This window comes from Lactuca sativa, chromosome 4 (genome assembly GCF_002870075.4).
Source record: "Lactuca sativa cultivar Salinas chromosome 4, Lsat_Salinas_v11, whole genome shotgun sequence".
NCBI classification, from domain to species: Eukaryota; Viridiplantae; Streptophyta; class Magnoliopsida; order Asterales; family Asteraceae; genus Lactuca; species Lactuca sativa.
Window position 1 is genome coordinate 110,402,762 of NC_056626.2, and position 15,790 is coordinate 110,418,551.

General features: G+C 36.4%; 1 protein-coding gene and 1 pseudogene across 1 annotated transcript; both read left to right on the forward strand.

Moving 5' to 3' along the window:
• Positions 1–10,263: 10,263 nt before the first annotated feature.
• LOC128133251 (auxin-responsive protein SAUR23-like) lies at positions 10,264–10,862 on the forward strand (annotated as a pseudogene).
• Positions 10,863–12,107: 1,245 nt separating this feature from the next.
• On the forward strand, positions 12,108–12,699 carry LOC128133856 (auxin-responsive protein SAUR21-like). The gene has a single exon (XM_052771375.1). It carries the CDS (start codon positions 12,228–12,230, stop codon positions 12,534–12,536), a length of 309 nt encoding a protein of 102 aa, XP_052627335.1. The 5' UTR covers positions 12,108–12,227; the 3' UTR covers positions 12,537–12,699.
• The last annotated feature ends 3,091 nt before the right edge of the window (positions 12,700–15,790 follow it).

Here is a 15,790-nt window from a genome sequence, read left to right on the forward strand (position 1 = left end):
TATTCAAGTCTTAAGTTGATTGTTTGAAACATTATACAATGAATAATGTGTAATCAATATGGTGATAAATAAAAGGTGGTTCTATTTGTATTCAAAAGGGTTCTGAGACCATATTGGATTCGATTATTATTGTGTTTCACTTTGCATGTTTTGACTTCCTAAATAGCTAGGTTATTCTTTCCGAATGACTAAGTTATTTAAACACTCTACAGTCGTTCATATGTTGGAAGTAGGTATGAATCAAGACTGTCATGAATCGGGTTTGTAGATGGCTAAATGGGTTTAGTCATAGCAATGGTTGCTACAACATTCATGAGTGCTCATAAGTTATGAGTATTGGATTAAACCCACGCTCACTTGTATCACTTCATGGAATTTATCTTGAGTGATCGTGAGACGGTAATATCATATAAATCTTCAAGCCTAGAGATATGAGTTGTTACCTATGAGTTGGTTGTGCATTGATTGCACGTAAACGCATCAGTAACTTGATGTTGTAAAACGTGCCTTTGTGTACAATTCAACAAGTAGTAGAACAAGCATATGAGTCGAAGTTTATCTGTTCCTTCTAGAAATAGAAGCGATATCTGGGCCCCTCGATGATTTTGTTGTGACCTATGTACCGGTCGGTCAGAACTAAATTGATGTGTTCGATTAAGTTCTTTGTCAAACAAATCAGAAATCGGGAAACAAACTGCTGGAAAATAAGTACGACGTTGTTCCATGTATTTGTCCGACTGATATCATGAGAACAGAGGTGTCTAAGTCCATAACTTATTTGGTATATACTTGACCCGACCGGCATGGTCCATTTGGGTTGCATCTCATCCAAACTATTTATGGATAATTTTATGAGAGTTATACACATATGTTTATTAATATATTATAAGTTATAATATATTAATATGAGGTTATGTTATTTAATTAGTCTTAGTCTTAAATTAATTATGAATTAATTTAGAGATTAAAAGAAAGACTAATTAGATTATGGGCTATTGTTTTATATGGTGTGGGCTAACACTCATTTGTTAATGGGCTAGGCTTATATGGAAGTCCATGGATGATCCATGGAGCTTTTAACCCATGGATCCTTGGAAAAGGAAAGGTCATCGGTTATTAGGGTTTCACCCTAATCATGTACACTATATAAGCATGCTTATGTTGCATGAAATGGCCCCGAAGGGTAACTAGTGAACTAGTGTGTGTGTGCTTGTGTGTGGCCGAAATATACAAGTGTGTATACTCTCTCAAAGTTTTCCAAGAGTTTGTGGTGTTTTGTGATTCCATTTGAGGCATTCACACTATTGGTGCTTGGCCCTCAAACTCCTCAAGAACCAAACTCATCAAAAAGGTATGTAATCTCTTCTAACTTTTTATGTTGAAATGTTCCCCATGCCATGTTAGATAGGTTATAAACCTTGGAAAATTATTATTTTGCATGTATTTAGACAAACATAGATCCAAGGTTTATTAGGGTTGCATGCACACTTAGGAAGTGTTAGATTGCTCAATACCCAACAAAACACGCAAAGCCCACTTTTGTTGAGTACGTGTAGCGTACTCGTTTGTACGCTAAGCGTACGCCTATATGGCTTGTACGTTGCACGTACATGCATGTACGCCCAACATACTTCTCTATTAAGTTACTTTTCCCATTAAGCACTTAATACTCTATTCCAATGGCTATAATCAGAGATCCAAGTCCTCTTCAACGTATTAATCCATAAAGTCACCGACTTGGTGAGTTTACATGATCCAAATAAGCCCAAATTCCAAAATGGTATTCTATTTTCATGAAAGTGATCTTACCTCATGCATGAACCCATTAAGACATCCAAGATGGCAACATTCTGCCTTAGCGACTCATTTATCACTGATAGTGGCAACTCCAGGCCTAGGAATCGGGTTTGAACCATAAAGCTCCATTCGTGGGACAAAAAAGGTCCAAGAACTCAACATAATAGATCTAAGCATTCAAGAGGCAAGTTCAGGACTTTATATATGAAGATGATTTGGAATGAAGCAACAGTCTCAGATCTACAGCTTCTCCTTTGAACCACCACCTTGCTTTGCTCTTCACTTGCTTGGAAAATGGATCCACAACACCAAAATGCTCTCTAATGGCCTTCTAAACTCCAAGAAAACTCAAAGAAGAATTAGGGTTTCGTGGTGGATGTCTAAGGGTATGTAACACCTAGAATCAGAAAGGCTAAGAAAGGAAAGGAAAACCCTAATTCAAAGGGGGTCACCTCGTCGAGTTCAAGGAATGACTCGACGAGTCGAAGCGGGTCCGTGTTGCAAATTAAGTGACTGACTTGACGAGTCTGGTCTGGGTTGGGAAAGCCCTGATTTCGGGACTTGGTACCCTATTTAAGCATCTTATTCTCCTCCCTAGGGTTCATTACAGCCTCTCTCGTCCATAACCCCAAAACCCTAGCCACCCAACTTCATTCTTGAGCTTTTGGTGAAGATTAAGGTCCATTGGAGGGGATTTTGAAGGCTTGGAAGAAAGGAGCAAGGAAGGAAGTGTAGATCCAGCCTTCATATCATTTTGGCAATTGTTAGAAGGTAAAAAATCTGGACCTTGAGCTTTCAATTGATAGATCCCCTTTCTAGTTTGCTTTTGGTCATATTTGGATCATTTCCAAGGTTAATCCGAGTATTAAACCCTTGAGGATGGATTGGACAATAGATCTGGACACTCTTGAACTTTAGGAGCTCAGAGTTGCTGGCTTTATCCAGCTAAGATTCCATTTCATCACCTAGGTTTTCTTTGAAGCTTGGATTAAGTGTTTTAGCCCCATAAAACCTTGCATGCACGTAAAGTTAGCAACTTTACGTGCAATGCTAGCATAAGGAGTATAGATCTATGAGTTTGAGATGTTGGAATGGACTGGAATCGGCGAAATAGAGTTGTCATAAGGTGGACTCAGCGAGTCAGTTCATGGAATCGACGAGTCGGGTTGCAAACCCAAACCCTTCTGTTTATGATTCGGATCAGTGTGTGGGGTTTGAGAAGGGCTCGACCAGTCTGTGTCCGTAATGGACATGAAGATCATGGTACTCGACGAGTTTGAGGAGGAACTCGGTGAGTCCAAGGCAATCTCCTTAGCTTATGAAGATGGACTCGACGAGTTGTAGAACAACTCAGCAAGTCGGTTGAAGATGGTCCCGAATGTTTAGTTGAAGGAGAACCCGTCGAGTGGTTGCTAGACTCGACGAGTAGAGTCGAGGTTGTTTTGAGATTTCAGGAGCATGGACTCGATGAGTTGGAAGAACAACTCGACAAGTCAAGTCAACTGAAAGTTGACTCTGACCATTGACTTTGACCTTGAGAAGGACCTCGACCAGAGTTGACCTAATTGACTTCTGGAGGACAGTTAGGCTAATTGTTATTATTTGGTATTGGTAGCTCGGGGAGCTAGAGGGGCAGCGGTTCAGAGAGTTGTCGGTTAGCAGCCAGAGGGTTATCAGCAGCTTCAGCAGTTTGAGGTGAGTTTTCCCTTTGTATGAATGGGTCTACGACCATAATGCCGTCCCATGTAGTTATGAGTAGGAAGACCCGGGGGTTGGCCCTAGGCACTGTTTGCTAGTATGATGTTCATGACCAAGGTCCACTGTCGGGTGGGTGCCCAAGGAATGGTTTGCATGATAGAGTATACTTGTCGTCATATGATACTTGTATGTGCCTGGTAGTGAGGTGAGTGTGGGTGAGGTCTTGTATCTCACCATTAGCAGAGTGTGGATGTGGCTCCATATTTCATTAGTAGCTGAGCAGGGGTAAGGTCCGTGTTAGGAAAGGAGTGAGCGTGGGCTAGGCCCGTATATCACTATCAGCAGGAGTGTGGACGGGGTTCCATGACTCATCAGTAGTAGGACAGGGGCGGGGCCCAAGACAGGCGAGGCCTTAGTATAGGAATGCAGTAGACTGTCAAATAAAGCTTCTACCCTATACCATGACCAAACAAAGAACATGTATAAGGTAGAATCCATCATTATAGGGCTATGAAATCCTACACGTATACAACTTTGAAAGCATACACTTAGCTAATAATCAACTCAACATCAATTTCCAACAATAATATAATATGGCTAATACATTGGGAACACTTACATGAGCTCGGCCGATTACGCGCATTGCACTCTCCCTTTTTTACTTACGAAAACCGTTTTCAATAAAACTTTAACTTTTTGGTTTTTTTGAAAAAAGGTTTACGATTTCCCCGGTTTGAGTTCGGACACACCCGAGAGTGTGCCGAATCCCTCAAACCAAGGCTCTGATACCAACTGGTAACAAACCAAAAATTTAGATATATTTTTTCATTTAATAACTACAAATCTCATTCATATTAGTTTTCCACAATTCCATTACATAACCATGCTATTCAAAAGATCAGAGTATCCAAAACCACTAATGCGGAAATACTGGAGAGTACACGCTGCGCCATCAAGCCGGGCCCTTGCCCTTAGAACCAGAAGTAGTTGAAACACCCAAGAAAGCTTTAAGCACACGCTTAGTGAGTTTCCCAAAATACAAAAATCTCATAATTGTATATTTTCATGCACATATACATATAAAACTGCCATGGACTCCCTCCATGGTCTTCAACGGGGATGCCATGGGCTACCCCCATGGTCTTATACCCAAGTGTCATGGGCTCCCCCTCACGGTCATACCAAGTGCCAAGCGCTCCCCCATGGTATTCACGTAAATCAATACACACCAAATAACAAACCATTGCACAATCAATTATAGAGATTTCACCTCAAGTAATGGACCGGCCTTCGACCCATTGGCATAGTGAGAATACTCACCTCAGTCTATTGAACACAAAAGCTACTCGACTACTAGTGCAAAATATCACACTCAACAAATATACAAAACACCCTAATTAGAATTGAGTCACAACTTAGACAAAGGCCTAACATTTCAATCTAACGCCCACCATTAAAGCCTAATGTCTAACCTACATTACTGGGTCTAATATCAAAGTCGAAATTATAATGGGTCACATAGCCCAATAAGGCTCAATCATGACATCAATGTCACAAACTAGAAAATAGTCCAATAACTCTGAATGGGACCAGGCCCAAGGCTGAATAGGGCCCAATAAGCTTGCAAGTCCAACTCTTCTGTGATGTGTATGCCCAATGTACCACATTAGTACGCTTAGCATACTCGACCTTTTGGTGATACACACTGCATACGCGACCTTACGCCCAGCGTACAACCAGTCTATGCACAAAACTCTATTAAGCTCTTAATGCTTAAGGTTTCAACGTCTAACTACAAACCTAAGTCTATTAAGATGTCTTAGGGTATAAAGTTGACAACTTTATGCCCTTGCATGCCATATGGGTCCCCAATACTTCGTTTCATCTATTAAGACCACTTTTGAGACCTTAAACTCATGCATGGTCTTAATACAACTTTCAAGATGGCAACTTCATACATCAAACATGCTTAAGGAGCTTAGATCTAACAATTCTAGTCTCTAGAGTTGCTTAACTCACAAAAGAGGGTCTAAGAACTAAAAATGGACTTCATAACAAAACCTAATTCAAACTAGCAAAACATATGGCAAGGTTTTGTCTTTTTACCTCTAGAAGTTCCTCAAGATGAACTAGATGCGGGATCTAGAAGCTCAATAACATCCAAAGCCTGGTCACCACCTTCCTCTTCTTGAAAACCCTCAAGAAAAGTTACCAAACACACCTTTAAGCTCAAAACTCATAAGTTCTTGCAAAAATAGGGTTTAAGGATGACATGAGCTATGGAGATTGATTAGGGTTTGGTCCAAATGATATAAGGTTGTTTAAATATAGTGTAAGTCAAGAAATTAGAGTTTTAGACATCTACCACGTACACCCCACGTACCTGATCGTATGCCCAACGTAGGCGCCTCAGCCACTCGATGCTCACACACGAGTATGCTAAGCGTACCCAAATGTTCGCCTAACATATGAAAAGACCCTTTTTGCGAAAATTGAAATACTTTAGGGAAAACAATGGAATACCTAAGTTGGAGTGTTACACTGGACATCATCACGACCTTTCGATTCGCGTTATAGGCAGTGATAGGGATCTAAGACCATTTTCACTCAAAGTTTGATTGCATCAAAATCAGGTCTTAAACACTTGTATTTCTCCATTTTCTTTGGACCGTAAATATCATATATAATTTTTGTATATCTTGATGATTCATTTACTCAGCCCATGGTCTTAATGCTTTACCTTTCTACAAAAATCTTGGTGATTTTTTTCAAAATATCAATATTTCTTTACTAGTTATTGTTAATTCTCATTTATATAGTATTGGTTCCGTATATTGGAGGTATTATTCTGAACTTTAAACATGGACTAAGTTTTACGAATATTGATAAACTTTGTTATTTTTGTTAAGTTTAACGAATATTATTGTGAAAGACTTGCTAAAAATTAGCAGGACAAAGAGTACATATGACGGTTCTTTCTGACACGCCATAATTCGAGTTTTTTTTAATTGTTATTTCCGACATCTCAAAAAATATCTTATAAACAAGTTTATAAGCAAGGTTTTTAAAAAGCTACTCAAACTCACATTTCAACAAACTTTAAAATCTTTTTTTAAAGCCTCCCTTCATATATGTTCATGTCCCTAGACCAAGGGCCAAGGAGCCAAAAGAGAAAATAGAAGAAAAGTAGTATGTTGGTTAGCTAGTTAGCTGGTGCAATACCTTTTTTTTCTGTTTGTAAAAGTAAGCTGCACTATTACAAAAAGCATTTGTTTATGCGGTTAACATGATTAACTAGTGCGAGTAAAGAACCACACGTTTTATAATTGCACCAATTAAACTTGCACGCACCTCCATTAAACCTCCATACACGATGCTCTTCAAGATCTCAAAAGATTTAGAATGGTGACTTTATGTTTGACCATGGATCAATGCAGGAGAGGTGGCTATTTGAATGTGTTTCATGTTTTATTGGTGTTTTACTTTTACGACGCAAATGAGAAAAGACATCATTAATAGCTGGTGGGTCTTTTGGCTTTGAATACGCTCCTACTCTCGATCCATCATTTTCACCTGCACAACACCAAATCATATATAAGATTTTTAACCACAAAAAACTAGTAATTAAAAGATAGACATGATAAAGGATTTCACTTGGTTCCCCGACTTCTGGATCATTAACAGCACTGTTGGGTTATAACTCGAAATATGCTAAAAGGCTTCCCTTCTTCCATTTAACCGTAGTGTAAGACTTAAGTTAGTACGAAGATAAAATAACAACTAACTTACAACACGAACAAGGCAGGATATAGTGATGACGGTGGTAGTGATTGTTCTTTGAATGTTAGTAAACGAGAGGTCGTGGTGGCTAGAGCTTGTCCGTGTAAGCTTGAATGACATATTAGAATGAAGACGGAAGATTTGGGAAGGGTATCTATATACACGGAGGGAACGAGCGCAAAATGAAATTTTTGAATAAAACTTTTAGAAGGATGATTACATGATTTTTTGGTGCAGTATTGAACTAATGCACAAATAAATACGCTTCTAATTTCTTTTGTTGCGGATATAGGAACCACGACAATAAATGCTTTAAATGGTGTGGTTGGTTGGTGTGTTGATGCGGAATTCTTTTACTAGTACGGTTTTAGCTACAAGCGTACCAAAAAAACCCTATCGCACCAAAAGGTTTTAGGCTACCACCGCACCAAGAAAAAACCCTATTGCACCAAAAATAAGGTTATGTACTACTGCTGTCATAAATGGTTGATATGAAATGGAATGAAAATGCTAGTCTTATATATGTGTAATACTACAAAAAGTGTAATTAGGTCAAAAGGGACAATAATAAGAAAGTATGATTGTTACTACCTTCATATATGTTATTATAAGTCATATAATTTATTAGAAATGAGTTTCATGGAAATGAGGATAAAATGAGAAGAATTGTGAAAAATTAAAATTTACATGAAATAATGAAAGTAGTAAATTTGGAGCTATGGGAGGCTAACCAAACGAAGGTGTTAAGGAACAAACAAGGTTGAAATGGGAAGAGGACGTATAAGACTAAACAATGTAAAATGAATCAACTTAATTGGCCAAACAATGAGCAAATTATGAGCATGCAAAGATAAAAGACAATTCATTCATAAGTTATGGGGTTTTTTTTTTTTCAAAATTCCAAGGTACTAACTTTAGAGGTTAATAGGTATAGAGCTAGAATGATTCCGAAATATCTATAAAACAAAAGTTATAAACATTGTGTCAACAGAACATACAAAAATGATTCAAGAAAGTCGGAATAAAAATATAGTTACGATAATTTAAAAAAGTGAAGTTAAAACATAAAATTTATAGAAAATGAGTATTAACCTATGTTTTCGAGTTAATAACTCAATATTGGTACATATTCAGCCAAAGATGTTTGAAGATAAGTTGCAACACACTTTACTAACTTTCCACGGATATAAGAGTCATCGAAATCTGATATCATACGAAGAATCTATGGTTGTTACAAGATGGGAAGAAAAATAAGAAAGAAAGATGGACAACGGCTAAATTTTTCTAATTGTTGGAGAAAGGCTATGTGGGCCACAACACAAAATGGGTAAATACCATCATTTAATCATAGTCTAAATTCACAAGCCACGTGGTTGTGTTAGACACAAGCCCAAGCCAAAACATGTTGTAAGTGGACACTCACCCTCAAACTTAAGCAATGCATGGGAGGACGTGAGTGGTCCATCAAGCCGTGAAATTTCGACACATGTTATTATCTACATCTTCAATAAATCGTTTCAAAAACTATATATTGATTTCAAACTTATAGTTAGCTAGGCAAATCGAAGGTTGAATACTCCTTGTCCACACACTCGGTTGGAAAGCCAAAAAATTAATAACTATGATATAACAACCTCATAATAAAAGAGTCCGGAGGGAAACCAAATTGGGATATCAATTACAACGTCCTTCGTCAAAAGGTACCAAACTCAACATCTATCGACTAAAGTGCAAGTTGGTATATTGAGAAAGAGAAGATCAAAATTTTGAGATTTTTCAATATTAAAACGTTCACGTTCCCAATATGAATACCTTTCCCGTCTTTCAACATAAATCTAAAACTTGACAAGAGAGTCAAATTTTTTCTTTGCTCTGCGGGGTTCTGTCGGGATGGTCAAGAGATGATCAACGATGCTAAAAACGATGCGGTGGGTCTCAAAAAGTTAAAGACACGCGTAGTAATTGAGTTAGTCTAGACCAAGGATAAAGAGGAACATATGCATTGACGTTGGTAACGTCGAACGGCTTGTCAGAGTTTTGGGGGGTGGCAACCATCGGTGAGAAGATAAGGAGGTGACTATGGTTGTATCGAGAATGAAGACTAACAGGAAAAAAAGAGAGAAGATATGGATTGTAGGCTGAGGTGAGATAATCAGGATAAATCTGTTACAAATTTGATAGTATATTAAAACATTGTTTCCACATCAATCCCAATTCTCATTAAAGAAAAAGAATATATAATTGTACGACATACATAGGCCAAATGTCAACATTAATGGGTCGGGTATGTATAAATACATAGATATACATACCGAAATGGGTTAAAAAATATGCAAGCTATAATAGTTACATGGACCTTTGAGAGATAACATGATTTTTAACCCAAGCTACCAAATTAAGATTAAAATTTTTCTTTCTGTTATAAATCTACAAAAAAAGAAAAAGAAAGAACGTTCAAACAGCTCTCCCTTTTTCGGGTTAGATGAAAGAAACAACATTTTCTTCTTGAATGGCCAATCCCCCATAACCACATCCCATGACACTCTCTATTCCCATTTAGTTAGAGTGGAACATTTTCTTCAAAAGCATATTACTAGCTGGTTGATTCATATGCCTAATTAGATTTGCTCCCTTTTCATTATTGATAGTGTTCAACATTCACCACCTAAAATGGTGCAATGGTTGTACTTCAAAAAATAAATAAATTATAAAGATGCAAAATGTTACGTTTTTTAATGGAACATATCCATGTGAATAATAATGGTGCATGTCCTTCAGAATCCAATATACATATGGGCCATAGTTTTGTTCACTCTTTTCCACTTACATTGAAGAAAATATGTGGCATACTTCATTCAACGTCTAATCCTTTGGGTCCAATAACAACTTGGAAGACAAAGCATGTGATCTTGCATTTTGCAAGAATGTGTCACAATCTCTTCGCTAAAATTCCTACTATTACCCAATCTTATTGAAATCTTCTTACACCTATATAATGCATCCAATTGTGCTGATATCAAGCACAACTCCTCCACAGCACCTGTCACAAAAACGAAATCCTTTCATATTGCATTTCTTCACCAAAACAAATTAAGTGACCGTACCCTTCATATATACATGGCTATTCGTATGCCTCGGATCATTCAAGCAAAGAAAGTTCTTGGTCGATCATTGTCCAATGGAAGCCGTCCATCATCATCTACAGACATCATCCCTAAAGGACATTTTGCAGTTTATGTTGGTGATCAAGAGAAAAGATGATTTGTTGTTCCTTTATCATTATTAAACCAGCCTTCATTCCAAGACTTGCTACATCAAGCAGAGGAAGAATTTGGATATGATCATCCAATGGGTGGCCTCACAATTCCATGTCGTGAGGAAGTGTTTGTTGATGTTGCTTCCCGCCTTTGCTCGTTATGATGAAGAGCTAGGCATGCATCGTGAATTTGCTAACAGTTTTGTACAGTCAAAATTACCATGAGGATTAATTACTTGTAAATCAGAGGGAGTAATGTGGTCTCCAAATTCATTGTATGATAACAAAATTTAGTTTCAGCATTAATACATTAATGACGACCATTGTTCAACTTATGGTGTTCATGTCTATGCCATTAGGGCTTTCTTTATCAATATCCTCTAAGCCCACCAGAACCACTTACTTACTTTTGTTCTTTAGCTTGTATTTTCAATCCGTTCAAAAAAAGTTTGTATGCCACATCTTTCTCCATATACTGAATGTGACTATAGCCTTAATTTGGGCCTGGATCAGTTGTTTCTTCAACACCACCTACCCAAGAGCTATCAGTTATTGTTCTTTTCCTCTAACCTGTTATGATAGGGACTGATTGGTCAAGAGAAATTAGCCGATGATCAATGATGAATAGTTTGATAAAAATTCATTGTAGGATCACACATGTTAGTCTATGAACTCAAGGGAACGACTTTGTAAAGGGCCTGCTTATGTCTTTCTTGAGTAAGCTCGGAAGTTTAAACAAAAGAACTCATATAGCAAACATATTGATGCTTAGCTGCTTCTGATGGCAAACTATTAGGCATATTTTTAATAGATTATGACCATATTACTAATTAGGAAGGTTTCAATATGAAGTCCAGCTACAACTCTCGTATAGATTGCATGAAAACTATGGAAAAAGGCAAGGCATTGAGTTTCAAATATTATAATCACAAAAGAATTCCAACAGAGACTCCTCTTGGAACATCCTAAACATCATCACAACCTACTTTCTTCCCAAAAGATTTAATCCGCTACAAATCTTAATTACTCAAGAAACATGACAATCATTGACAACCTATAACCAAAATAGTTAGAAAGACCCCACAATACATGGACCTATATATATATATATATATATATATATATATATATATATATATATATATATATATATATATATATATATATATATATATATATATATATATATATATATATATATATATATATATATATATATACTGCTTGTAATCAATAAATGAATGATATAAAACCACAATGGGTCTCTTACTTAGTTGATATCAGAGTTACGGAAAAGAAAACAGCCAATCGGTTAACAGTTATGGTCAAATAGCAGATCCTTTTGTATCGATCATGGATAACAGAACAACCTTCAAAAGATATGTCTCTGATTTTCTTCAGGAGGGAAAAGCAAAATATTTAAATGCGTACTATGTGTTGATTTCAGGACCTGAAATCGTGGACTTGTTGTACTTGAAAAAAAGATGCCTAACCTTCTGATATTTTTGACAAACATGGCCATCTCTTCTTTGGAATTCCTACTATTATTCGATCTTCATTAAAATCTTCATACACCTATAAAATGGATACAATTGGGCTGATATGAAGCACAACGGATCCTCCCAAAATCGATCACAGCATCTTTCACATAAAAGAAATCCTTTTAGAAGAAAGAGACCGTAGCCTTCATATAAAAATGGCCATTCGTGTGCCTCGAATCATTCAGGCCAAAAAAGTTCTCGGTCGATCATTCTCCAATGGAAGCCGCTCATCATCATCATCGGTAGACATCATCCCCAAAGGACATTTAGCAGTTTATGTTGGTGATCAAGAAAAAAGACGATTTGTTGTTCCTTTATCGTTATTAGACCAGCCTTCATTCCAAGATCTGCTACGTCAATCAGAGGAAGAATTTGGTTATGATCATCCAATGGGTGGCCTCACAATTCCATGTCGTGAGGATGTCTTCATTCATGTCGCTTCTGGCCTGATCTGCTCATTATGACCAAGAATTTTGCATTCTATTTGCTAACATATAACGTAATTTTGTACAGTAGAAATCACCATGAAACCTAAGTATTTGTAAAGCTGTCTCCAAATTGTATAATAGCCAACATTAGTTTCATCATTAACATAGCAATGAAGAACATCATTCAAATTTTGGTATATATATATATATATATATATATATATATATATATATATATATATATATATATATATATATATATATATATATATATATATATATATATATATATATACCTTTATTAATGTACTCTTATAAGGTTCTCAAAATCCGTACTTCAAACTTTCTAAATCGATCTAACAAGTGTTCAAAAATGGTAATTATTTCACATAATTTTCTATATAGTTAATACTACATTTCTTCTGCGCTAAGACAGCCACACGACTTCAATCAAGCACCAAATTTCGCTGAACTCAACACATAGAATCCTCCACATATACTGTGCGGCTTCCTCGTGTGAGCGTGTGATTCACATTCCACAATCTTATCGGCACGACATCATCACGACCTTCCAATTCGCGTTATAGGCGGTGGCAGGGATTTAAGACCATTTTTCTTTCGAAATTCGATTTCATCAAAATCAGGCCTTAAACACTTGTATTTCTCCATTTTCTTTGGACCGTAAATATCATATATGATTTTCGTATCTCTTGACTCAGCCAATGGTCTTCATGCTTTCGGCTTTATACAAAAATCTTGGTGATTTTGTCTTAATATCAGTATTTCTTTACTAATTATTGTTGATTCTCATTTATATAGTATTGGTTCCATACATTGGAGGTATTATTTTGGATTATCAAACCGTATGAAGATGCAAGTTCGATTATTTGGAACTTTAAACTTGGACTGAGATTTACCAATACTGATAAACTTTGTTATTTTTGTTCATTTTTAACTAATATTATTGTGAAAGGCTTGTTAAAAACTAGCAGGACAAAGACGACATACGAAGGTTCTTTTTGATATGACACAATTCAAGTTTTTTTAATTGTTATATTCGGCATGTCAAAAAATATCTTCTAAACAAGTTTATAAGCGAGGTTTTTAAAGAGCTACTCAAACTCGAATTTTAACAAACTTTAAAATCTTTTTTAAAATCCTCCCTTTATATATGTTCATTTCCCTAGACCAAGGGCCAAGGAGCCAAAAGCGAAGATAGAAGAAAAGTAGTCTATTGATTAGCTAAGTGCAAAAGTGACAAAAATAAGAAAGTAAGATTGTTATTACCTTTATATATGTTATTATAAGTCATATAATTTATTAGAAAGGAGTTTCATGGAAATGAGGGTAAAATGAGAAGAATTATGAAAAATTAAAATATAAATCAAATAATGAAAGTAGTAAATTTGGAGCTCTAGGAGGCCAACCAAACGTTGGTGTTTAGGAACAAACAGGGTTGAAATGGAAAGAGGACGTATAATACTAAACAATGTAAAATGACTCAACTTAATTGGTAAAACAATGAGCAAATTATGAGCTTGCAAAGTTAAAAGACAATTCATTCATAAGTTATGGGTTATTTCAAAATTCCAAGGTACTAACTTTAGAGGTTAATAGCTATAGATCTAGAATGATTCAAAAAAAATCTATAAAAAGAATATTATAAACATTATGTCAACAGAAACATAAGATGATTCAAGAAAATTAGAATCATTATGAAGTAGTTATGAGCATTTAAAAATGTCAAGTTAAAACATAAAGTTAACAAAATAACAAGTATAAACCTATGTTCATGAGTTAATAACTCAATATTTGTACATATTCAACCAAAGATGTTTGCACGCATCACACTCCTTGTTCTTTCTAATAAATCCTTAATTTTAATTTTAGAAAAATTATTTTCATTATAAAAATTTCTCAAACCCTCGATTTGAGTCTAGACACCCCCGAAGGTGTGGCCGGATCCCTCAAACCAAGACTCTGATACCAAATTGTAACATCCCAAAAATTAAGGCCAAAAATTTCATTTTTATTTAATAATTATAAAACCATTTGTCTGAAAACATCCATAATATCAACTCATATCAAAACCACTATATGAATAGTCAAAACATGTCATGATAAACAATATCAGAGTAAAACTCCAAGAGATCTCATGTGCGGAAAATATAGTGTGATACACTACGATCATGCCGGATATCTGGGTGCTTGACCTACTCTGCTAGGCATATCTGGGTGCCCAACCTATGCTCCAGTTTATCTCAACCGGTTACAGAGACTATTTCACCCCTACCACTACCACATAATACATAGCATAATCATACTGTCAGGCATATCTAGGTGCCGAACCTACCCTTAGGTTTATCTCAACCGATTCCGGGGACTATTCCTCCTCCTACCACTATCACATAATATCATAGCATAATAGCACATATAACATAACAGATAGTGGCATACTAGACAATTATCTCTACTATAATCAGCCAATAGTGGGCTGGCATTGGTGCCTTCGACCCACTTCTACTGGAAGGTAACTCACCTCAAATATCATGAAGTAGCTAAACTATCCTCAACTTTGAAATCAACCCCACTCAAACTTCTACACATAAAATATTCCCTTTAATTACCCTTTTCATACTCATAACCCGTTCAGGTTCAACTTTGATCAAAGTCAAAGTCGAAGTCAACACCCTAGTCAAAGTCAACATTCCGGTCAAAGTCAACACTATGGTCAAAAGTCAACATTCCGGGATGACTCAACTCGCCGAGTTCCATAAATCATGAAACCTTGAAATTGCGATCCAACTCGTCGAGTTCTTTCACAACTCGTCGAGTTCCTCCTATAAACAGAATCAAGACTTCTCCATTCAACTCGTCAAGTTTTTCCTTTTTATAGAATTGGGATACTTCGACCCAACTCGTCGAGTTCCTCTATGAACTCGTCGAGTTCTTCAGTGTGTTAAGCCCTTCTTAATGGATGAAGGTCCTATTCCTCAGATCTAAGCTTCATACTTCGTATTCATACTGAAAATGTCCTTTTTAAGGGTAAAAGTTTCCAACTTTACCCGTTAATACCCTTCCTTAATGGATTTAGCTCAAAACCTAACTCTTTAACACCTGGATCTTGATCCAAAAGCCATTAATACTTTAAGCTAAGGCATACAAACTCAGATCTAGAGCCTAGACACTACATGAACACGTAAAGTCTCTGACTTTCTCTCAATGCATGGCCTTTTGGAGCTTAAAAGGCCAAAATGACATCCTAAAGCTTGCATGGGGCTTCAATGGCC